Below are 25,978 nucleotides of genomic sequence, written 5' to 3' on the forward strand. Positions count from 1 at the left end.
ACAAACCATTAGACTCTTTATTCTAAACCGCACTAGAAGAAAACTGGCATCATCTTTATTTACTTAAAATATTACAAAACCAAAAAGCGAATTGAATTTATAACCAATTTTTGGCCGGTATATTCCAACGAAAAAAGGTAAAGATTATTTTGGTTTACGTCTGCTATCATGATGTTTGGATGACGATTTCGATGAAGACGATTTGCTGGAAGAAGACGAGTGTGAAGATGATTTTTTTGAAGAATGCGAGGAGCTCTTCTCGCCTGCACTGACAACATTGAAGGTCGGATTAATAGCACTGCTGGACGAACCAGATTTAGAACTACTTGATGAAGGTCGCTCTTCTCTATGCGATCTAGAGCTTTTGTGGTGGTGATGTCTACTCGAAGAACTTGACGAAACTTGTACGGGCGCAGCTGCGGTTGTACTGGGTGCCTCTTGTTGTATAACTGCAAACGGAGATGATGAATTGGATGATGATGACGAACGTGACGATGTTGCCGATGACTTGGTTTTTGACACCAATGAAATTGGCTCTTCGATGACAACACCGGCCGCCTTACTGGTTGAAGGTTTATTAAGACAATTATCGCACTGCCAATTGTGCTCTTGGCCTTCAGATGCTTCTTCATCAGTAATTGGTGGTTTGTGGCATTCCTGATGATAAAGAGTTCCACAGTTAGAGCATTCAATTAAACGATTAGTAGCGGTGAAAACCATTTCACCGCACACGGCACAATTTAAATCTCCGAATTCCTTTAAATTCACATCTTCATCAACACCCGTAAGCAATGTGCTGCCAACGTGGGCACCATCATCCGAATCTATGATGGTGTCGGGTGAGTCGGAAATGGTTTTAGCAGGGGAACCTGTTAAATTAATCACTTCGTCGACTGTTGGGTCCTGCTCCATAGTTTGTTGTTGTTCCTGTGGTGGTGGCGGAGTTGCAGCGCGACCGGGGAAATTCGCTTCAAATTCTATTAGAGTCTTGCTCATGTTATTTGAAATCATAAGCTCTGGACCATAACGTTGCTTTATGGCTTCATCCAACATTATTCTCAGCTCCGCAGCTGAGTTTGGATTGGGTGAGTAGAGTAACCTAATTGCTTTGCGCAACATTTCCATTTCATTAGTATTTGTTGCCATTACTTATTGAGCTGCAAAAAAGTTTAAAGACTGTTGAAAACTTGGCAATTTAATATAAATAGTTAATGGAAATAGATACTCCTTAAATAATGCAGGCGATTAGAACAGCTGATTCAAAAGTTCATAAAACTGCAGGGTTGCAAAATTTCATCCCAAAACTGCAATTTAGCATGAAGAAATAAAAATTTATTGTGAAATCGTACATTCAACATATCGCACACCGCCTTCAAAAGAGTCACAACTCAAAATACGTTCGTCAAAAAATGCGAAAAACGATTTCGTAGTACATGCTAATCATATGGGCAAGGGCGACTTTACCTTCGTTTTTTTTGTAACAAATTATAACAAAAATATGCTCCAGTTTTTGCTGAACAGTAAAAGCTTTGTGTACAATTTTAGCGCATAANAAACAAATTATAACAAAAATATGTTCCAGTTTTTGCTGAACAGTAAAAGCTTTGTGTACAATTTTAGCGCATAATTTCAAAAATGCCAAATTTTGAGTTGTGACTCTTTTGAAGACCGTGTGCGATATATGTGTATATGATCATATGTTTGTAAAAATTTAATACCATCAATAATAGTTATTACGTTAATCCCATGGTTGAAATATAAAATTATCAATTATTGAATCATGCGTTATTCCCACGGTTTATATTCTTTAGAAAAAAATTATTGAAAATTTATGGAAATTTAAGGGTATTTTTTTTTAAGTAACTGGCAATCCACAAATGTCGCTAATGTCAAATCTGTTTTCATCATCACTATGCCTTCATGGTGTTCGCGTGAATTTCCATTGATTTGGTTTATTTCGGCGAAGCAGCTGATTCTAGTAAAGTTAGAACAATTTATTAATTGACGCTAAAAAGCGTTAATCACCATTTGTAAAATCTATACATATGTACATTGTTATCATAAAATTTGATCGACTGTGATAAGGTCATGACATCTTAATACGCTGATTTGGCTCAGAACAATGCAGTAATCTATTCAAATTTAAAGGTTGATTTTAGTGACCAATATTTCACAAAGGAATAAACCTCGCCTGCAAGGCGCCAGTCATATTGTAATAAAAGAATCGATGAGTTTCTAGTGTTAATATCAAGTTTCATTAGAGACCCGAAACACATATGACTTTAGTGTTCAATAGTGCGTGAATTTCATAATTTAGCCGTCAAAACAAATAAGCCTTTATTAAGAAAACAAACGAAAAAAAACGCAATGAATAAGAAGTTAATAACCACAGCGGTGCTAAGTTTATTTGTTATAGAAGCTTGTTGTGGGGAAGATAAGGATCCTTTGGTAAGTAAAAAATCATATTTTTTTGAAAATAAGCCATCTCGGTGAATAAATGGTGTTTTTTTCCACATATTCTATTTTGATCATTTTCTCGTTGTCTCTTTTATTGTCCTCCTTTGTCTTTTTAACGTTATTTATCTGCATGATGCCACCTTACAGTTTTTCTTTTTAATACTCAGGGTATTCATCTAAACGCTTAAATACCTGCTAAAACCAAGGCATATCGCCTTGGGTAAAGAGCAAAATACACAACCAAAGGCATATTATGCATTTTAAATTAGTTTTTATTCTATAATTCTGCAAGATATTTTAATTCTCTATCTTTTGATGTATTAACTATTGCAAAAAGTTAAGCATCATGTAGCATAGGCACTTAGTGAGGGTTATAATCCCTAAGTACGGCCGCAGTCCGCTTACTCACAATGGTGCTCTAAGCAAAAGGTGTCCAGGCCCTATTCTTCGGCAACACAGAAAGGGGAATTTTACTAAGGACCAGTTTTTCAGTGCGAGTTTAACTCTGTTTATAGTTTAAACTGTATTTAAACTCAGTGTGCAGTTTTTCTGTCAAATTCAAACCGAGTTTTAACTAAGTTTTTCAGTAATATCTCCTGAAATGTGTTTCATGCACGCACGCAGAGACTTTGTACAATTTCGTCATATTTTATAGTTAAAACTCTGACATTTATCGAAATTTATTGCAATTATCCACTTTTTAATGATTTCCAGAGATTTTATGCAAAAAATACTAATTTTAATGCAATTTTAATGCAATCGTTAGGGCTTTCATCAAAAATGATAAACTGGATAAAAGGATAAATTTATCATTTTGATAAATGAACTGGCAAACTTTGTATTTAACCAAAGTTTATCACTTTATCAAACGATATTGGTGGATAAACGCATACATTTTATAAAAATTCCATCTTGACAGTTCGTCAGGTGGTGGCTTTTTCTACGAACACATAAAAAGCAAATGAACACAATAGACGAGGTAAGAATGAAGCGTAACTAGAAATATAAGTTAAATAATAAACAATTTTATGCAATTGTTTACCACGGTGCGTTTATGCAAGAATGCGGATAAAGGGATAAATTGAAGCAAATTGAACTTGCAGGTCTATTCTCCACGTTACCGAAGATTTTGTGACCGGAAAATTTTATTACCAAAAAATGTTACAACTTGTCACCGCGATTCTAGGTATGTTGGTAATGCAGTGAAAATATTCAGCAACTCAGCTATGAAGATTTGTGGAAATTCCTGTATTGCATATTTCACGGCGCAATATTTTGTTAACAGCTTATGAGATGGTAGCCAAATTTACCGGTTAAAAGAGAGCAAAGAATGCGAAAAAGTTTAAAAATTGACGGACACTTTAAATACCGGTTATACAATTTAACGCAGAATAGACCTGTTATTAACTTTTTCAGTAATTTTCCCCATGAAATGTAAACAAACAATGCGTGCACAATGATGAGCAAACCACAGTGCCGTCCTTTGCCGTTTCTGTATCTTCTACCATTTGCCGATAACTAGCCGATAACGCCAAGTGTGCAGATCTTCATTGAAATGCATGTGCGCGGCTCGAAATTTCAGAGCAAGACGATAAAACTGCCCTTACTTGAGGCGATTTTCCAGGCGATTCAACATTGCTCTGCAAAAATCGCTCGTGTAAATAGTGATTCAAAAATCGCTTGCCTCATAGTAGACAGAAAGTCAACTTTTGCAGGCGATTATTGCCTGTCAAAAAATCGCATCATGTAAAGGCAGCTTAACGCAACTATGATTGGACGACAAGTGTGCAGACGGCCTTAACCAGTTCTGTATCAAGATCAGTGTTGCCGCGAATCTTTTTAGCGGTAGCCAAATTCCTTTAAAAAAAAGGGCTAAAAAGTCATTGTGGCTAAAAATGGTAGATTAAATTTTTTACTTACATATACATGTATAAGTATACACGTAAACATTTTCAATAAGTGATGGAAAGCTAATGGTCCGTAGTCATAGTCAAAATAAAGTCGACTTTAGAGTTAGTTGCAGCTTTTTGACATAATTTTCAATGGGATATCTGTCAAAAAAGCTGCAACTAACTTTAAAGTCGACTTTATTTTGACTATGACTACGGGCCAATATTTCAATGAACTTTGGAAAGCTAATATTTTATCCACCCAAGAACCTTCTTGTATAAAAGGGGATATACGACACCGGCTTGCTGGCTCTATCAAGTGATTGTACTATCAGGTTCGAAGCATATAACCGCCATATACCAGCATGCTGGTGTAAAATTTTTTTTTTTACAAATGAGGTCCAGGAAAGATCGAAATGATTAGAGCCGAAATTTCATAATTTTTCTACCATTTTGTTAAACATTGGTTTTTTTTTTTCAATTCACAACTGCAATATCGCGAACTTCCACAAACATGGCTTTGACTCATATAGTGTAATAAATTTCCGCAAAAATACTTTTTACTTAAAAATTTAGCTAATTTCACCACTCGCGACACCAGCATGCTGGTAGAATCATCAAATTTTTAAATAGCTTTTGTAGTCGCACCAGCAGCTGGTACAATCACACCACAAGAACATACAGGGTCAATTGACTTGATGGGCCATTTAAGAAATTAAGCATATTAAGGACCGTAAATTATCTATTTTAAACTATAGTTAAATCGTTCATAAATAAGTTAACAGCCCTAACACTTTTACGGTATGTGTGTATAAAAAAGTAAGGAACTTACAGTACATATATATATCAGTCTTTGTTAAATTAAGCATACACAACTTTTTTATGCCAAGCGTGAATAAATTCTCCAAAAGGCTAAAAAAGGACTAGGGGCAATTTTAAATTTATATGGCCAAAAAAAAGTATGTAGTAGTTAAATCTAGCCACCAAAGGGCTGCAACGGCATGACTGATCACGATCATTTCTTACGGAAACGGTCCGGATCATTCCTATTGGAGTTGGCAGCACTAATTTTATACTACTACCACGAGGAAAACGAAATTATAAAAATGAATTCACTAATAGGNAGGACTAGGGGCAATTTTAAATTTATATGGCCAAAAAAAAGTATGTAGTAGTTAAATCTAGCCACCAAAGGGCTGCGACGGCATGACTGATCACGATCATTTCTTACGGAAACGGTCCGGATCATTCCTATTGGAGTTGGCAGCACTAATTTTATACTACTACCACGAGGAAAACGAAATTATAAAAATGAATTCACTAATAGGGAGTTCACAAGATGTTGTATACTGTCGTACTGTTGTACGTCATAAACTTTAAACGGCTAAAACTATATTTAAGGAGTCCACAAGCTAACATACAAATTTTATTATGAAATTTCACACCGTTAAAAAATAGTTGTTGGTGGTTTCAAGTCCTCTAAACATTTATTTAGCCGTTAAAAACTTTACAACATACGTCAATACGACATCTTGTGAACCACCCATAAATGTGGAAAAGTACATTTAAATGAAATAATATTCACTTAAACTTGGGATCATATCATATCAGGGTCATACAGTTGTTGTTGCCAGTGTTGCCAAACATGAGCTTTTCCTGCCAAAACTGGTAGGTTTTTTCCATTTGGTAGGTATGTAGGCTGGAAAGGCGGGTGCCACCTTGAGCAAGCCGCGCCGATTGGTCCGCGTCGCCATAACAGGAGATATGGGCACCTGTCCAACGGACGCCCTTTATGTCATTACAGGTATTCCTCCTTTGTCTATTCTGTTGAAAAAAGAGGCCTGCTGGAGCGCTCTACGACTGCCCAATGTAATCATCGAGAAAGTTCTGGCTCGTTCTAAATGCAGTTTCTAAAGATATTCCTGTATAATGCCGCGTTATCCTTCTACAAATTCTACAAGGTTAGAATTCCGTAAATGGACTGCTGTGAAGTGATAACAACTATGATTGACGANATTCTAAATGCAGTTTCTAAAGATATTCCTGTATAATGCCGCGTTATCCTTCTACAAATTCTACAAGGTCAGAATTCCGTAAATGGACTGCTGTGAAGTGATAACAACTATGATTGACGAAGGGTCCCAAGTACGGTAAACCAACGGATCAAAGATGGACGACGAGAGTATTGAGGCAGACGTATTTGGACCAAGATTCAGAAAAAGTCTGCCAATTTGCACAAACCCAACTGTATTCCAGGCTGAAGTCTTCGCAATCGAGGTCTGTGTACAAAGACAAATGGGGTTAAAATAAATATAATGTCGGAGAGTCAGCATTTTAAAGGCCTTACACTCTTTCAAAATGGCATCAGGCTTGTGGTCAGCTGTAAAAATCTTTTGAACCACTTGGAGGCCCACAATAGTAAACTCCTGTGGTGGGTTCCGGGACAAGAAGGGTTTGAAGGCAACGAAAGTGCTGACTGTCTCCAAAGCCTGGAGCCTGCGCTTGCATGGTCAATAGTATTTTGTGAGCTGGAGGAGGAAAACCCAGAGTATATTCTATGTGACTGCCCACGTATCATAAATAACAGACTGATGCACCTTAGGGGACGATTCATCCAAAGTTTGAAACATAACGCCTTCCAAAGTGTACATCTTCTTAAATAGCCTAAGGTAGCGCGAGTATCCCCGATGTAATTATAATAATATGCATGTGTAAAGAGACAAGCATGAGTTTAAGGCTTTAGGTTTAGGTACAGTAAAATTAATTCAATTAATATTAATAAATTAAAAAATTAATTGATATACATACGTAGTTAATTTGTTTTTGTTTTACTAGTTGTGTTTTTAGATTTACTGAATGATATGTTATCTACATTTTTAATAATCTTGGCATTGGATAAACAATTTAAAAGCTTCAAACATCTTTGGTTAGTTTCGGTTGGTCTATGTAGGAAATTTTGGTAGGAAAAAAATTTGTTCGTGGCAACACTAGTTCTTGCATTTGCATGAAAATTTAAAGGTGTTCGCACGAGGCGATTTTGCGTTCAACTTACGCAGGTTTGCACCAAAAAAAAGTTGAATGGCTAAATGTTGGCTGGCGACCAGCTTTGTTGAAAGCGATTCGTTGAAAGGCCGTTCAACCAAAAGTAAAATGCAAAGTTGAACACTGCAAACGCCTTTTTATGGCGAATATTTTGATATTTTTTAGCCACTCAATTTATTTTTCGTGCAACCCTGCGTGAGTTGAATGCAAAAGTTGCCCTAAAAATGGCCTCGTGCGAAAGCCCCATTTTTTATCCGGATCCCGATCATTGCCCACAGAAACACAGTGTCACTGTCAATTGGGCAGTACGGTTTGGTAGCAGTGACAAATAAATGTATACACAAACAAATATTCTGCCATTGGTTTTAACTTGCTCCAAATAAATTACCTTTACGTTAAATATTTGTTAAGGTGAATATTATTTCGTTTAAATATACTTTTCCCCATTTTGTAGGTCCTTTTTATGAATTCGTCTTCCTTGTGAAAGTACTATAAAATGAGTGCTGCCAACCCCAATAGGAATGATCCAGACCGTTTCCGTGACAAACGATCGTGATACTTAGCTGGATAACCCAAGAAAACACAACTAATGAAAACGTTGCCGGAAGCAAAACGGCTGAATTTGATTGTCGAAAAATCCATGAATCAAAAATATAAGATCACGTAAGAGCGACGTTGTATTTGTAACTGGTTTTGAGAAAAAAGTTTGCGAAAGTGGGTTCGTCAGCTGAGCGTTTGTTTACATCACAAGCACCACTATTTTACACTTTTATTTAAGTAAAGAAGAGTTAATTCAACAAGGCAACACATTTTAAAACATTTTAGTGCATAATTTTTACTAAATTAAAGTAGGTGACAGCAATTTTGGTTTTCGTTGTTTCTTTGCTTTATTGCGTTTTCCAGTGAAACAAGATGGCATAGAACCCGCTCAAAAAATCGACTTTTTCCACTATTTTGTTCTAACGGGATCTTGTGTCTTTGGTTCATGCAAAAAATCTTCTGGATTGCATTCGTTCAATCCCAATAAACACTAAAAAAATATATCTCCAACCTTGGAGAAATTCAAAGTTTTCATGTTGACATCCAACATCATTCTCCAACTCATCTCTCACCGACTCGCAGATACGTAAAAAGTGATAGAGAAACGAATTTTTAATTACCAAGTGAAAAACGAAAGCTATATAAAGGGGAAAATTACCACCAAAAAGTAAATAATCTTCAAAGTATCCTCAAATAATCTTGAAAGAAAATAAACGCGGAGTGAATCAAGTAGCAAAATTACTGTCGGACTATGTACTGTGAAGTGAATTATTGTAATACGATATTGATTAACTACATAAAACAAAAGGAGTAATAAAATGAAAAATTAATATTTCAATTCGTCTATGTATGTCGTTTCAATCAAAAAAGTATAAGGTATTTTACTATTTACATTTCAGTATTTCAATGCTATGTTTGAGACCAATTGGAGAATTACATTGGAGTTCAAGTTGAGAACTAGCATTTTCTCAACTTGATAAAAAGTCCTTTTTTCATACAAACAAAAATGCCCTTTTTGTTGAGAACGCCATGATCCTCTACTTGAGGTACTGTTAAGAAACAACTTTGGACATTTGAAAAATGCCTTAGTTCTCAACTTAACCTCAAGTTGAGCTGAAACCTAAATGTTTATTGGTGTACGTTGTTCTTTGCCACACTAGTGGTATTCACCAAAGTGAGCAATTGGCTTGTCAGTCTGGCAAATGAGCAGATCAGCTCAAGCAGCTACTGTTGTCAACAGTCTTTTTAACACTATCGATAGTTTTCCAGCTCTAATAAGAACGTCTTCTTCGTCAATTTCGGAGAATATTGCTAGTTTCGGTCCTTTTCCAGTTATATTCTTAGCTGCTCCAGCTGCAGACATGACAAAAGTTTTAGTTTCTGGTTGAAAAATGTGAACCTTGCTTATAAAATAGCTTAATTGATAATGATGAAGACTGCTTGTAGAAAATGTCGTCAAAAGTGGAGGAAAGGTAATGTTTAACGTGGAATGAAAAAAAAATTCCATTTCAATTTAAGCAAAAGAAACAAATTTCTTTGAATTGTGTGAGTGGTCATCAAGAAATGGTATTCTAAAGTAAAAAATTGCGAATGAATTTGTGAGGAATAAAAAAATTAAAATACGTAATATTTATCGTTCGAATTTTTAATTCGGTGTCTGATTTGAATTGAAGAAAAATTATCTATAAAAATAAATATTCACATTTATCGCGTTAGTTCTTTTCCGAGTTTCTTTAAAGTATTGTATTCAGTTCTCAAAAAAAAAATCATATAAAAACCGTTCAAGTAATAAAAAGAGATTTCTTATATCGGTTTGTAATACTAAAAAAAAAAATGTTCGTCTATATATTTGCTTTAAGAAAATTTACAGGTATGGTATGTACATATGTACATACTTTTCCAAGCGAATGAAAACTGTTTTTTGGAGTGTGAATTTTGCCGCTATCAAGAACAAAATATTGCATTGAAAATGTGAACACCGCTACTGTGCATTTAAAAGATACCCAAATGATACTACACATAAATTTCAATGGTCTGGTAACTATGAAGGTATTTGGATTTGGCAGCAGAAAGTGTATTGATTCACAGATAATCCTTTGGTTTACATTGCCTTCTTCTTATGCCAGATTGTAATCTTCCTTTGTGTTTTACGTTTCTCTATCTATTACATGACGTTTGTTGTTGATTTGTTTCAAAATGGCGCTGGAACTAAACATTTATTTACCTGATTAAAGAAAGTATGGCATCTTTAGTTTTTGTACCTTTTTACATTTCACATAAATACAACAATGCGAAAATTTAATAGTCATCGCCCTTTGTTGTAACTGTAATTTATTATAACTGCGCTTTTCCAAAGGAATTGACAGGATTCCAACATGACATCTGGCAACATTGTTTGTCTGCATGCGTTTTACATTTTTGACATGACAATTTGCATTTCTTTATTATCTGCTTGGATAGTATTAGTTTTTGTTCTCTGAAGGCTTTGGTGAAAATCTGGAATCTAGTAATATTTTATAACAGTTACCATTTACCGTTGTCGAAAAAAAGAGTTTTACATTAGATTTGAAGAAAAATGATTACAGAAAATACTACGAATATGCATGCAAGTTTGGGGTCAAAGAGTGCGATTAAAGCGCTGCAAATGGTCAAGAATCCACAAGATGACATGGGATGGAAGTCAAAGCTTAAGATTCCGCCAAAAGACAACCGGTTTAAGACGAGTGATGTTACCGATACTCGTGGGAATGAATTCGAAGAATTTTGCTTGAAAAGAGAACTTCTAATGGGTATTTTTGAGAAGGGCTGGGAGCGTCCATCGCCGATCCAGGAGGCCGCAATACCAATAGCTTTAAGCGGAAAAGATGTGTTGGCCAGAGCAAAGAACGGTACTGGCAAAACAGGAGCGTACTGCATTCCAGTTTTGGAGCAAATCGATCACACAAAAGATTATATACAAGCCCTAGTGATAGTGCCAACAAGGGAGCTCGCTTTGCAAACATCGCAAATATGCATTGAACTCGCAAAACATCTTGACATTCGAGTTATGGTAACAACGGGAGGTACAATTCTAAAAGATGACATACTTCGCATATACCAAAAAGTACAGTTAATTATCGCAACTCCTGGTCGTATTTTGGATCTGATGGATAAAAAAGTTGCGGATATGTCACACTGCAAAATTTTAGTTTTAGATGAAGCTGATAAATTATTATCTCTTGATTTCCAAGGCATGCTGGATCATGTTATAATGAAGTTGCCTAAAGATCCCCAAATTTTGTTGTTCTCTGCAACATTTCCGTTAAGCGTCAAAAATTTCATGGAGAAACACTTACGGGAACCATATGAAATCAATTTGATGGAGGAGCTTACATTAAAAGGCGTAACACAGTATTACGCATTCGTTCAAGAACGCCAAAAAGTTCATTGCTTAAATACCCTATTTTCTAAGCTACAAATAAATCAATCAATAATATTCTGTAATTCCACCCAACGGGTCGAATTGCTGGCGAAGAAAATAACGGAACTTGGATATTGTTGTTACTATATACATGCTAAAATGGCACAGGCTCATAGAAATCGCGTGTTTCACGACTTTCGACAAGGGCTGTGTAGAAATCTTGTATGCTCTGACCTCTTCACTCGTGGTATTGATGTGCAGGCTGTCAATGTTGTTATTAACTTCGATTTCCCAAGAATGGCAGAAACATATTTGCATCGAATTGGTCGTTCGGGACGCTTCGGTCATCTTGGTATTGCAATTAACTTAATAACCTACGAAGATAGATTCGATCTGCATAGAATTGAAAAAGAACTTGGAACCGAAATAAAACCTATCCCTAAAGTTATTGATCCAGCTTTGTATGTCGCCAATGCCGCAGCCACTTCTACGGAAACTAATAATGATCTTAACAATTCAGCAAATGAAGAGGGTAACATCAGCAAATGAACTAAGATGAGGAATTATTATTTTAAAACTCAACAAACTAAATACTGAAATACAAAACAATTATAGTTTGTCAAATAAATGAAATGAAATGTAATGAAGTTTGGCAAAAAACTGTTTTTTTAAATAAAGAACGTTAGTTCTGCGCAAAAAAACGAAACGAAAGAATTAGTACTTGATTTATTTTGGGTTATGGTACAAAATTGGATCTTTGTGGGGAATGGATTTAAAGTTTTATAAATAGGGTGTTATTTGGCACTATATTTATAGAAAAGATAAATATTCGTGTGAATTTTTTGAATCTTGTTCACTAATTATTTAGTTAAATTTAGTCGAATTTTGTCTTTTAAAAAGGTATGTACATAGTACATATCTTATTCTACTGATATGAGTATGTACCAAGAATGATAGAATGTGAGTATATACATATGTATGTACATATGTAGGTACAGGTCAAATTGTATTAGCGCTAAGTAGTTGCCGAAATGTAAGTAGTATTACTGGTTTTATATCTTATTATAACTAGAATAACCAGCAAGAAAATCAAAACAGAGGCAAACTACTCAAGAGCATAAATTATTTTGCTCATATTAAAAACTAATAATTTAATAAATAAACTATTTTTCAGATTTTCTCCACTAATGAGTGCCAGTTAACAGAGCCCGTTTATGGCCACAAATTCGATTTCAGTGCCTTGCGCTCCGACATCGCCAAAGTGGCAAATAGCAGCAAAGGTGATATATTTGAATACAATATTTGCGGCAATTTAAGTCGCCTCTGTGATGGTAAAAATGTGGCCGCATGCCTCAGGAAAGGAGACAAGGAATACATACTTGGTAGGAATCATGATTCCCATATGTACACATTTATGAATTCATTTTTCTAAACCCAGAAATTTTAATAAATTCTATTTCTGTACATGTTTATATGTTCATATTTACTTTAACTGCAGGTACACAACAGCTACTGCATTATAGACGTGGCAAAATGTATTTTGAATTCAGCGATGGTGCCAAGTGTCCTAGCGGAGATGGCGAGTTAAAGTTGCATGTATTCGTTGGCTGTGACTATACTTTGGATGCCGTACAATCCCAAGTGACGCANGTCAGCGATGGTGCCAAGTGTCCTAGCGGAGATGGCGAGTTAAAGTTGCATGTGTTCGTTGGCTGTGACTATACTTTGGATGCCGTACAATCCCAAGTGACGCAATATGTAAGTGTAAGCTATTTGGTTGAATTGATTTATGATTGAGACTTGCCTGGATCTCGTGCATTTCTTGCAGTCTAATGACGCATGCACATTCTATATAACACTGGAGACGCCATATGCTTGCTTGCCGGAACCGGAAGAAGTTAAGTCAAATGGATGCATTATACAGGATCCTGTTAATGGCCATACTTATGATCTGCTCTCATTAAGCGACTTTAATTATCGGTACAAATAAAAATAGGGTAATTAAAGGACTATTATAATATCATTTTCTTACGCAGAACGACTGATCGACATGGAAATGCTTTTGTGATAAACATATGCAAGCCAGTATTGTACGGAGAGAATGCTATGTGTCCGATTGGCAGTAGTGTCTGTTTTATTCAACTTAACGCAACTGACTATAATAAACGGTAGGTAAAACGAATATTATGTATGTATGCTTATAAATTAGCCATAAATGTGCAAACTTTCATTTTTCTGTCATATTTAAAAAAATTTAAACTGCACAAAAACGGCTTTATGATTTTTATTTTGGTTTTTAAAACATAAAAATTCGGCCCTATTCCGATTGTCGGAACGACAGTCGCTCGTCGAAATTTGAGATTTTCATTGCCGTTATGATCCAACCGAAAAATTTTTGTTCCTATTATCCTTTCGAAATGAAGAAGTATTGAAAACGTGTTAAAATCTGTCGTTAATGTTTTTATCTACGACTCAATTCAACGAACGACTGTCGATGCAAACCACTTACTACAACCAGAATAAGGGTGATTATATCTAAGAAATATAAGAAAGTAAAGTCTTAAAATATATTCCCGAAGATAAAGCTGTCCTTAAATTTTGTTTTGGTTCCTTTGATCGAAGATTGATTGTTTTCTTATTATGCATACACACATATTTGTGAAACAATCGTTTCTGCATGCATTCCTAGTTCAACGTGTTTTTTTTTTTTTAATTATGACGTTCCTCCAGCAAACAAGCCATATGAGATACCAAAACATTATTTGCTATTTTACAAATGCAAAAAATTAATAGATATACATATGTGTTAGTGGTCCACAAGGTGCTGCTCTAAAGATGATGACATTAGGAAACAAAATTTGCGGCAGAGCCATTGAGAGTTGATTTCTATAGCATTTGTTATTCATAAAAATAGAATATGAACTTTGAATTATTCAATTAGCTCTGGTTATAAGAATTTTCAGATTTAAAGAGACCGAAAAATGTTTTTTTTTTTTTTTTAATTTTTTTGAGTCCTATTGTAAAATCGTTTTACAAAGATATGAGGAATACTTTAATATTGCCTCATTTAGCCTAAAAGGCTAAAATTAGGGCAGATTTTTTTTAAGAAAAAAAAAAATTGGCAGATTTTTTTTAAGAACAAAAAAAATTGGCAAATTTATCGTGAAAATTTCTTCTAATTTCTTTTAATCAATTTTATATATGTATTTGTATACATATATAGTACAGTTCAAGTCGGTTAAAAATACCAAAAGGGCATTTTTGACACGTCCAACCCAAAATATCCCAAAAACTAAAGCCAATTTAATAGTTATAAGGTTATACTAGCAGACCCGGCGAACTTCGTGCCGCTCACAAATATTTTTTTTTATTGAATCATTTGGCCGTACTTTTTCACCAACAACTCACATTCACGTTTGGTTTTGTGTTCGTCAGAAAGCATATCCTCCATTGCCTTTTTAATTACCATGACGCAGTTCCTGCTGCAACAATTATCCGGCTCGATGGTGAATCGTTCTCGTCTGTATAGTACAGTTGGTGGCAATTTCAAAATGGGGAAGTATCTTCGATAACTCGACTCCAGCCCCACCTTTCAGCTCTTTTTTTTTGCAATAGTATTGCCCCTACCGTCACTAATATACAAACATTCCTCTCGAATATGACCAAATTGGATTATAAATACGATTCTTAGTAGTAACTCAATGCAGCACCACATGGCCTTTTAAGTTGGGACCTCAAATACATAAAAAAATTAATTAAAATCGCTTTGGAGAAGTTCACTTACAAATACACGTACTTAAGAATTATATATGTATGTATTTACAGATAGGTAAAGGTTTCACTATGTTTGGAAGACGCCATGCCCTCTTTTCCAATAACCCCCACTTTTCGCCATGACTCCCATACTTATTGATTCAAATATCTCCATACAAAGTTCCAGTACTCTACTACAAATATATCTAGAGATATACGGTAGGAATAATTCGATTTGTATGGGAGATGCAACACTCCCTTGATATATCGAAATTATTATCAGCCTATAACCATCCTTGGAAAGTCTGCAGTAGGTGTTCAAAATTAAAAAAAATCGCTAAAGCCGTTCGCAAGATCACCTCTTATAAAAAGAAGGGACTTCTCTTTATTTAATTAGTAAAGATAATAAGTATAGATAAATAGCCAATACACCTACGCTTTGCGGCGCCTTAAAAAAACCTTTCGAACTGTAAAACAACCATTCAATTCTATTCTATGTATGTATATCATTAATAAGTCCACTAACCGAAAAAAGGCATTCTACATGTTAATCTAGGCCGAAAGTTACCTACGTACCAAACTTCAAGCAAATCGAACCATAAATACGAATTTTTCGAATACCACGGTCCTGGTCCATTTACTAGACAAATCTAATCTAGACTATCTATGTACCAAATTTCAAGCAAATTGGACCATAAATAATATTTTTTCGAACAGATCTGGTCTACCTTCCGGAAAAAAGTAAATTTGTTTGGCCCCTGACATGGTAACTGCTGAAACCTATTTACATACAAAATTTCATGAAAATCGGAACCGCCGTTCAAGAGATACTTGATACAAAAAAGGCCCTTCTCTTTATATAATTGGTATAGATATAGATTTAAATATTAAAATAGATGGCAACCCTCTTCAAAATTTTTACTTCTGGTTAAGAGAGCCTTTTACTCCTTGAATGTCTTTGAAATATTTTATTCGATCTATATTTAAGTCCCTAAAATTTAAAGGGGGTGGCAACCCCTATTCAAAAGTTTTAATTTTTTACACCAAGCGGTGAAGCTGTCTTTCAAAATAGTGTTTCAGTCATTCAATTTATTGACCGGATACAGTGCTTTCAGCTCTTTAACACACTTTTTTTTAACTTCAAAATGAGATATCCTTAATTAAATTAGATAAAATTTTTAAGGAGATATCATTTGGTAACAGAAAAATACCTTTTAGAAATAAGTATATACAGTGAAAGCTCAAAAGGCGGTCACCGATGGTCAATTACTTTTTGTCCGCCAATGGAAAATGTCCGCTTATGGGAACTTCGGACAAAATAATATTAAAATTCAACTTCAAAAATTTAAATTGCGGGTTCCTAAATTTAAATAATATTTAACCTTCACTAGATAAAAACATAATGAATGGTTAACAAATTCAAATTTATGGCATTTGCGCCAGCTGCGACTCGAGCCGGGATTCTCAGTATTTCTGAGCGAATACTCTCTCTACATGCCAACGCCGCACATGAAAATCCGTTGACTAAATGCCTACATATCAGCAAATCGTTAATCATATCCATTTCCCGCTACTGCGTAACATTGTAACTAATTTTAGAACAAAACTCATACTTTATGCATTACCTTCGGACCAATTTTGGTACAATTCACCTGTTTTACATTACATTGCTTTAAATTTGTGGACTATCTTTGGTCTAGATATAAAACTACTATACCTACGCCTATATTTTTCGAGCAATTGGACCAATCTTTCCTTCAGGACAACATATGAAAGCACATTTACATGCATGGCTGTAGCTGAGTGTGCAAAGATGCTTGGTACAATTTGTTGTTACCAAGGTTCTCCGGCTTCAATCCCCATCAGACGGAGCATGAAATTTTAGATTTTTATTTTTCATTTTTAATTACGAAAATGTTTGGGTCTTAAACTTAAACCGAACTGTTTAAATTCTAAACCCAACATACGTGCCCTTTTTCTAACTTGGAAGGTTTGTATTTGAAACTAAATTTAGTTTGGTCATATATGTAGTCCAAAAAGTTTAAAATTAAAACCGAAATTTTTACACCGTGTATTTCTGTTTAAAAGCTAGTCCAGGTCTCTTTGATATGATATCAAATTTGTGTAATTTGGACAGGCGGTTTGTTTATTATCCGGAAAGGACTTTTATTTCAGAATAATATTCGCAACAACCCTGATATGTATTATGAAATGAAATGAAATGCAGAATAGACTTATAAATCTCCTATTATAACGATGCAGGTATTTTTCAAAGCTTAAAGCTTTGTCATTAAAATCCTTGTCATTTCGATATTTTGAAATCGGGAAAGCAATCAAATATTGTTTACTTTAAAAAGTCCTTTTATTTTAATGGATCTACAAAAAATGTTGCTAGGTTTTTCAACTATGGTAGCGTACAACCCAATCCAACAATCGAAAACGGCCAGTTGATTATGCGTCTTCCATCGACTACAGCCTGTAATGGAACGGATAACTATTCGTCAATCATACAGTTTATATGTGAGAAAGAAAAGAAGGTAAGCACACTCGTCGAAATGGATTAACAATTTCTTAATGATTATTTTTTTGCCTTTATTACAGAGCGCACAGCTATCAATGGTTGGCATTAATGGGTGTGTGTATAAATTCTCACTTACCACGCCATTGGCATGCAATAATTATCCGCCATGTACCACCATAACGCATGGCAGCGAAATGTAAGTGTTCCATGGTTTCTTTAAAATGTAATTCCTCTTAGCTATACATATCCCAGCAAAAAATCGGTAATCTCTCCTAGAACATGTTACCATTCTAGAACGCATTGCCTTATAATAGCCGTCATAGATTCGCCAACAGTTAGCGAGTGGCGAAACGAACGAACTCAATGAGGTACAACCAAACTCGCTATCGTCTATCAGTGCTAGCTTTTTCACTTCATTTAAGCATTGCCGGTAATGCATAGTATAATATTCCACAATATTTTATTTATTTCGTAGCTTTGATTCATTACGTGGAATTCAAAGTAGAACGCTTCATCGTAGTCAGCTGAAAAATAGAATGAGTACTCAAAAATTCTTTTCTACCGTAACTTTCTGCAGAAAAATGTATGTATATATAAAACTGATTTATAACAATTTTAATTAATTTCAATATTTTAAGAAAATCTGTATTTTCTGTTTTCAATTTAATATACATACATAAGTACATATTTATAGGCATTCTACATTAGTTTATCTGTCGAGCATTCTTTGCTACCTTCTCTGGGTTCGCTTCTTTGTAAGGCGTTGTCAATTCGTTTCTCTTCAATACGTAATGTAAATCGTTCCAAGGTAAAGCTGCCGGTATGGGCTTACGGCCAATGACATGCATGTTAAAGCAATGTCTTCTTCATTTTAATTTCTAAGGTAACCGTGTTTTTTGCCGGGATGTTTAGATATTTTATATTTGTACAATGTACATACATACATACATACATATTTTAATATTCGTCTCTTTTGTATCTCGCTAAAATGTAACGAATGGCATTTGTTTTGCATTTCCTTTAACCTTGCATATACATAAATCCACATGTACAACATACATACATATGTAAATACAAAAATACGTCCAGACTGGATATGCGTCCGTTGCAGGGTAAACCATACACTTTGTCAATGGATTCAAAAAATTATACGTTCGGCATCTGTTCGGGTGCGGGTCAGCCGTGTCTGGAAAATGATGGTAAGTCATATTTTTATTTCGTACTGTAAATATATTTCATGGATGTATAAGCATGTATGCATACGTAAAGAAACACTGTATTTGTGCCTGAAACAATTTTTTTGATTTGTTTTAGCAATATTCAGAGCAGCAAATACATATTGTCACTAGAGACAAATACAGGCGGGAGCTCAAAAGATGACCGCGAAAAAAGACTCAGCTTATTAATTTTTTATATATTTACTTTTTAGTGTAACTTTAAATATTCTTAATTTCTTAACCTTTAGAGAATCCGTCCCAGAAAAATAATCATTTCAAACGTAGTTGTTTTCTCTTTTCGTTAAATAAAGTTTGGTCAAAACATTTTTGCGAATATGAGACGTATTTTTTGAAACAAGAAAACAAAGTCTTTTAACAAAATGTTTTGTATACAATTTTTTTTTAATCTTCTAGAACAGACAGATATGTAGTCCAATTCATTAGCTTTTCAAAGATACCAAATTTTTGTAAATTTATAATATGCTACTTATAGGCTTAAATCTAGCGTTGTTATCGCATGTTTTATAAAAAAAAAAACGCAGAAAGAAGCATGTATGTATGTACATTAGACTGCATCACTAAAAAAATTTGCAGTTTTTCCGCCGGTATTACAAAATTTATTTTATTTGAAGACCCACCAAAATATTTTCGAAAAATATTAAGATTAAAGTGAGCTGGACCGATTTGTAAAATACCTCGAAAAATGGGATTTTTTTGAATAAAAATAGTTTCTTAAAGTTTTTTTTTTTTTTGGAGAAACTCCCTTCAGATGACAAAAGAGTTTAAGCTAAAAGAATCTGCATAAAAATATGTACACAAAATTTCAACGGAATCATAGTAATGAGGTTTTTGATGCAGTTTTTTTTTAATTTTTAAAGATTGGTTTAAGAAAAATTGAATAACTGGGCTGAAACTATACCGTTGTGAGGTATCAGTGGAAAGGTATTTTTATTTTTTATACTTCTTTCCAATAAAAACTCATTCCTGTCCCAATTTTTTCTTCAAATGCAATACAACTTAATTCAAGTTGGAATGATGCTCGGTCATCTCACCTTTCTCGTTCATACTTGAGAAAATTCCTTTCCAATGATATGTCATAAGTCTAAATCGGTAAAGTTTTGCCCCATTTATTAAATTTTTTCTTAAACTAATTTTTGAAAAAAGTTCAAAATCCGCATCAAAAATCTCACCATTATGATTCCATTGAAGGTTTTTTTCAAATATTTTTATGCGATTTTTTAAGTTTAAAGTGTTTTCTCGTCTGAGGTGATTTTTTTCAAAATATACTTAAAAAAACTATTTTCATTATTATTCATAAACAACTCAAACTTTTGGTGGTATTTTCAAATCGGTACAGCTCACGAATATCTCAATATTTTTCCGAAATATTTTGGTGCAAGTATAAAAAAAAATATATTAGATTTTATAATTCCAATGGAAAAACAGTACCGATTTTATTTTTGTATGTGGAGTGATGAGGTCTAATGTAAGTACATTCATCACCGCTATCTTGCATATATAGTTTTAAATGTGCATTTTTGTAAGTCACCATAATCGCCTTTTTGTCCACTTCTGGTCATCAATTTTATTTCAATAGTTACTTTTCAATTCACCGAAGGGCAAAATAAGCCCCAACAGTCTCACTCTAAACTTTGCAAGATTTCAGGTGACTGCAAAGATAGGAGGGGAAATAAATATGTAAAAATATGGACACATACATACATGCCTATAAATGCCTTTACAAAAATTGAAATTGCTGATTTTTATGGCTTTTCGGTTGAGTTGGCCATGGTGAGAAGCGACACAAATAATGACACCTCATGTTGGAGCAAACTGAGTCGCACTTGCAGGTTAACCGCCAGAGAAACATCCTCAACGCTCTTGAGTTATGATGTTCTTGCAGAAAGCGAGCGTTGTGAGAGCATGCAGCTGTGTAATTTACATACTGGAGTAGTACTCGGGAGGTATTTAAACAATATCGTTGATTGAAGAGATTGCAAGTAAGGGTATAGGGAAGAAGAAAGGAAAATCAACGCAAATAATTATTTTTTACGTAGATTCTTGCCCAGAAAAGCTTTGATTTATCAATTACCTTGTCTATTCAAGCATGGTGGAAAATTCATAGAATCGCTCTGAACCTGAGTTGAAACAGAAGTAAATGTAGTGGCTACTGTTCTTCGGGACTCAGAAGGCATCATACCGGTAAATTTTAATGATAAATGCGTGAACACTTTAAGATAATACTCTGCTAATAGGTGGCCGCCGTATTCGAGTGGTTATATAGATTGAACACTACCACTCACCTCAGAAATGGTTGTACGCGTGGGCTTGGGACTCGCCACATAAAACAACTATAACTGTGTGAAAGACTGAAGCCGTTCACGAACCCCCGAAAACACGAAACAGGGCCGTAGATCTTGCATAGAATAGTTGTCTCGAATGCCGCCAAAGCCTTCTCATCTTTGTTCGACATCGTCCAAGTTTCTGCGCCATATAAAAGGACGGGCATGATGAGAGATTTGTAGAGCGGGATTTTCGTTCGTCGAGAGAGGGCTCTGCTTTTCAATTGCCTACCGAGCCCAAAGTAGCACCTGTTGGCAAGGTGGACAAAGTCCTTCTCTACTTCAAGGTTATATCTGCCAACAGTGACGTGTGTCCCGAAACGCGTGGACTCTTTATATCTTGCCAGGAGGTACTTTGTCTTGCCCTCGTTCACAGCTAGATCAACCTATTTAGCTTCGTTTTTTTTTTTTTTAACTGGAAAGTGCTGCGGTTACGTCCCTTTGTTTCAGAGCTTGGCAGCCATACATACAGTGGTGAAAAAATTATAGCCGAACCACTTTTTGCCAAGTTTTAACGTATTATTTTTGTTGTTATTGAACTCTTATTGTTTTTTTTATAAAAATATACATAGTTAATTCTTTAGCAAAACCCGTGTAAATCCAAGTTTCCAAATTTGTGCAATATTAAAAAAAATCAACAAACTTTCGTACAAATTTCGGACTTTTTAAAAATTCTAAAAAATCAAGTGAAATTTTTAGCCATTTGAAACTTGTGCTTTATTCTACTAGAATTCAATGTGCTACAAAACTGCATACTCAGAATTTAATTAAAAACATCGAAATTACAACGATAATTTATTGAATTTTTTTAAATTGCATAAATTTTTAAGGCAATGTCACTCGATTGGTACATTTGTACATTTTGATATTGGGCTATTGGTAAAAAAAATGGGAAAGTTTTTTTTTGTAGTCAAAAGATTGGTACAATATAGCGATGTTCTATTGAAAAATTTGAACAAATTATTTTTGGTGATTGGGATAAAGATAAATTCTTTGGGTGTTCACACCAAATTTTAACAAATACCCAATCTACCCAGAATGAACTATAAAAAAACTAACCAAAATTAAATAACAGCAAAAATAATACTTTAAAACTTGTGAAAATTTGGCGCGGCTATAATTTGTTCGACTACTGTACATAAGTTTGCAATGATTACTCGGCCGTGCTATAATAGTAGCACTATGCTACTAAGCCCATTTTAAAATTTTCAGGCAATAGCCTCATGTGATTATCGATTATATTTTTTGTTGTTTCCTCGTATGTTGGCTAAACGGTGATTGTATAATAATGTCTGTATCGTTTATAGGGATCTCAAAGCCATGTAAGGGACATCGGTAGCTGTCACATTTTCTTCAATAGTGCTTTGGTTGAGGACTCTGAGCTGAAAGTCACGGTGAGATGGCTCAGTTATGCAAATGCCTTGTCAAATTTGGTTTGGAGACAAACCGGTTTCGGAGTTGTGCTATCTTCAGTGTCACTTTTCGTTCTGAATAGTTCGTGTTTCCTTCTGCTTTTATGTATTCGTGTTACTATCTGTTTTTACTGTCATTAGGTCATCGTTCCACAATACATCATACTCCTACCCTGTCGGAAACACAAACACACAAAAAGAAGCATGCAAATGCCCTCTCCCGTCGCTGTGAAACAGTTCCACCTTCATAAAACACCCAACCTCCTCTCTCAGAGACTCCTTATTTAAGGACAAGACGACCTGAAGCCGGAAGCCAAGCACTTGCTCGTGGTCTGACTCGTAAATTATTCCAGTCCACACCCTGGAGGGTGTGACAGAGCCTATATGTTTGCAACGGCAACCTTGTATAACGCCACCAATCTCGGATCCTCACAGGCGACCACTTTTACGTGGCCCTGATACCAGCTAGCGTCTTGCCAGCCGAAAAGGTCCCTGAGTTCTCCAGCAGATCATAAAAAATGTCGTTCACCAAGGTTGCCATTAACCATTCCCACTGGTCGTTCGGTGTGGACCTGTTTTTCCTCCACCGACATTTGTCACTGTGTTGGGGTCTGAAGTTTAAGGAGGGTATGGTAATCTTTGCATAGGAAACTGGGTATGCTCCAATCTTATACAGGTTTCTACAGAGCCGCCCTCTTAGTTCAAGCTGATAGGGAAGACCCTAAAGAGGCCACCATGTTATCATGAAAGCCTCAACGCCACGCCAAGCAGACTAACATCGACGAGGCATAGGTTGTAACTTTCATACCATTAATCGGTTGTTTACATAGGCACTTATCCGACTGGAAAGTTTAACACACGGTCGCATTTCCATTGTGGTTGAGCTTTGTTCTTTTTATAAGCTTTGTTTTGTATTCCAATGCCGGCGGCGGTTGCAGATTTTCTATACTGTGATGCATTGTAAGTGCTTTGATCTTTGTGCGTATGTACAAAAATACATACCGCGTATTTCAGTTGGACTATTGACTGTGGTGAGCGGTGGTGCCAACGAGCAAGTATTTACATAGCACTTTGGTGGACATTTTTTATTTTTCCGTTAGTTATTTTCCGTAGGGCTATTATTTGATAGTAATTGTTGTTTTTAAGGCTGAGTCAGACGATTGCCCAAAACTTTGGTCATGAGAAAATATTGGGCTTTGTCCCAATATTGATAACACCTTTTTAAATTTGTCAACTTCAGTTTGTATGTATTGCACCAATCCACTACAATCTAATAGCAAACACATATCGACTTCTATCTTTTAACTCGTTTCCGACACAGAAACGACGAAAACAGTACAAAAATTACGCAAAAAAGCTGTAAATTTCGTACTCGTTCGTTTATAGGCATGCCATTGTTACGAATTTCGAAAGTGTTGGTCTCAAATTTTGTCATTAAACGGCTGACTGTCGATTCATTTGGTGCATTATTGCCACCGAAAATTTTACGTAATTGGCGAACTGTTTTCGCAACACTTTCACCATGTTTGTAATGTGTTTTTACAAGAATTAAACGTTGTTCGTTTGAATACTTCTCCATATTCTTAAATCGCCTCGTCTGTACGTGACAACTGTCAAAAAAAAAAAATCACTACAACTCGTTATAACAAAATGGCGGCAAATTTAAATCCGGAGCTCTTGTTAGGACACCCAATACAAGTGCTTTCGGCCAAACAAACTTTTCTCCGTGAAAGTTGGCAAGGGAGCTTTTTTTGCAAAACATTCGTGCCAGAATAAACAAAATCCTTCAAACTATTTTGCCTACGTGTCTTTCACTTGTCTTACCAATGACTAACAATAGTCTTAGTCAGAATTGCCCTGTTACTCTCGAAATTATTTTTTTTTTAAGAATGCGTTCTTATATTTTTATAACAGTAACTAAACTTTACACTTTATTTCTCACGCTCAATCGAATTGTACAACAAGTAATTTTTAAGCAAAAAACAAAACTGACTTCAATTCGCATGCAAAATTTTAACAGTACGTCAATTTCTGCATGATCCAATGATCGGATCTAAACCAAGTTAGTATGGGACAACGTTGGAAGTACCCCTTGCCTCAAAAAAAAAAAAAAAAAAAAAAAAAAATGTGGAATTTGATTGCTGATTGCTTGCCTTTGAGCCTTAATTAAGCCTTTTTACAAAAAAATTAGCCTCTCCTATGTTGTATCACATACGTAAAATATAGCAATATAGAAAAAAGTTAACATTTAAAAAATTAGTTTTGTCAGAAAAACCGGCATTTCGACAATAGTGCAACCGTGCGATTGCTCAAAAAAAATTCTGTAAAATTTTTATATTTTGTTCCAAAAGCCCACAATACAAATTTGTACAAAGGTACAAATCGTGTGAACCGGCCTTTATAAGAGAATATAAACTGTAGCAAAGAACCTACTATTGCGTATTGTGTTACTATGGTCCAGCATACATATGTATGTAACTACATATTTATAAATGTTTCTAACGCATACACGCATAGTTAGTTTGCCATTTGTATATTGTCTTTGCTTTATTGCTAGCTGTTTTTTCTCCTTTCTTTTTTTTTACGTACAATTGGATAGCAGCGTTCATCACTGAGTGTTTGCGCCATATTCATTTTGCCTGGCGAATTTTTCCTGCCTATCTATGGCAGTTGCCATAAATATAGACGCTGCGCAATCGGATGCGTCGGTGGTTATTGTTATACACCGTTATTTTAGTTGTTGTTGTTGCAGTAACTCCCTTTTACGTGCTATTAATTGTAAATTCAGGACACGCTTTAACAAATTCGCATTTTGTACGCGTTTGATGGATAATAATAAATACATTCAATGTGTGTAGATGATTGCACTTATATTATCACATGTGTACATACATATGTTCATATGTATGTATAACTACATATTTGTATGTTTGTATCCACCTAAATTCATTAGGGTGATGAATATTTTATAGAAAACTATTGACCTCCCAGCATGACATAATTAGCTCCTTATTTTTCCCCAAAAACCCTACTTCTCAGAGAAATATATTCCTTACCAGTAACTTTCCTTATGTGAAATATCCTTGGTGTCGGTAAATTTCTGGTAAAATTTTCGGGCGTTTTTCATAACACTTAGCATTCCAAACTGTTCACCTCTCTCGTTTTATTACCGAAATGGACTTTCTTCATCCTGAAGGCTGTGAGATCGAAATACATATGTATTTATCGACGAGTAATAGAAACTGAATGAAAATAATAGGTTTGTATAGTAACAAATATTTAGTCAGTACTAATTTGTACTGGAACCTGCAAATTTTGTACTGGAAAAGTGTATGATAACCCAAAAAATTTGCAAGAGAGCACTGAATCGAGAGCGTAACAACACGGGACAACTGCAAATTCTTG

At 35.0% G+C, this 25,978-nt stretch overlaps 3 protein-coding genes across 3 annotated transcripts in view; 2 read left to right on the forward strand and 1 right to left on the reverse strand.

Moving 5' to 3' along the window:
• Positions 1 to 8: 8 nt before the first annotated feature.
• IntS12 (integrator complex subunit 12) lies at positions 9 to 1,361 on the reverse strand. Its single transcript, XM_017610109.1, has 2 exons — positions 1,226 to 1,361; positions 9 to 1,157 (listed from the first exon to the last, which is right to left on the reverse strand). Exon 2 carries the CDS (start codon positions 1,144 to 1,146, stop codon positions 145 to 147), a length of 1,002 nt encoding a protein of 333 aa, XP_017465598.1. The 5' UTR covers positions 1,147 to 1,157; positions 1,226 to 1,361; the 3' UTR covers positions 9 to 144.
• A 523-nt stretch (positions 1,362 to 1,884) lies between these two features.
• Lerp (lysosomal enzyme receptor protein) overlaps positions 1,885 to 25,978 on the forward strand; it is a 178,204-nt gene continuing 154,110 nt past the window's right edge. The window contains exons 1-9 of the mRNA XM_017610114.1: positions 1,885 to 2,448; positions 12,503 to 12,710; positions 12,827 to 12,883; positions 12,989 to 13,086; positions 13,157 to 13,308; positions 13,365 to 13,496; positions 17,477 to 17,618; positions 17,683 to 17,798; positions 18,692 to 18,801. Coding sequence (XP_017465603.1) covers positions 2,368 to 2,448; positions 12,503 to 12,710; positions 12,827 to 12,883; positions 12,989 to 13,086; positions 13,157 to 13,308; positions 13,365 to 13,496; positions 17,477 to 17,618; positions 17,683 to 17,798; positions 18,692 to 18,801 — 1,096 coding nt within the window. The 5' untranslated portion in view covers positions 1,885 to 2,367. The remainder of the gene's footprint in view (positions 2,449 to 12,502; positions 12,711 to 12,826; positions 12,884 to 12,988; positions 13,087 to 13,156; positions 13,309 to 13,364; positions 13,497 to 17,476; positions 17,619 to 17,682; positions 17,799 to 18,691; positions 18,802 to 25,978) is intronic.
• Positions 10,232 to 12,039, forward strand: me31B (ATP-dependent RNA helicase me31b). Its single transcript, XM_017610115.1, has one exon. The coding sequence runs from the start codon at positions 10,504 to 10,506 to the stop codon at positions 11,875 to 11,877; it is 1,374 nt and encodes a 457-aa protein (XP_017465604.1). The 5' UTR covers positions 10,232 to 10,503; the 3' UTR covers positions 11,878 to 12,039.

The sequence above is a fragment of the Rhagoletis zephyria genome, unplaced genomic scaffold (genome assembly GCF_001687245.7).
Source record: "Rhagoletis zephyria isolate East Lansing unplaced genomic scaffold, Rhagoletis_zephyria_1.1 Rzeph_scaffold_00282, whole genome shotgun sequence".
NCBI lineage: Eukaryota > Metazoa > Arthropoda > Insecta > Diptera > Tephritidae > Rhagoletis > Rhagoletis zephyria.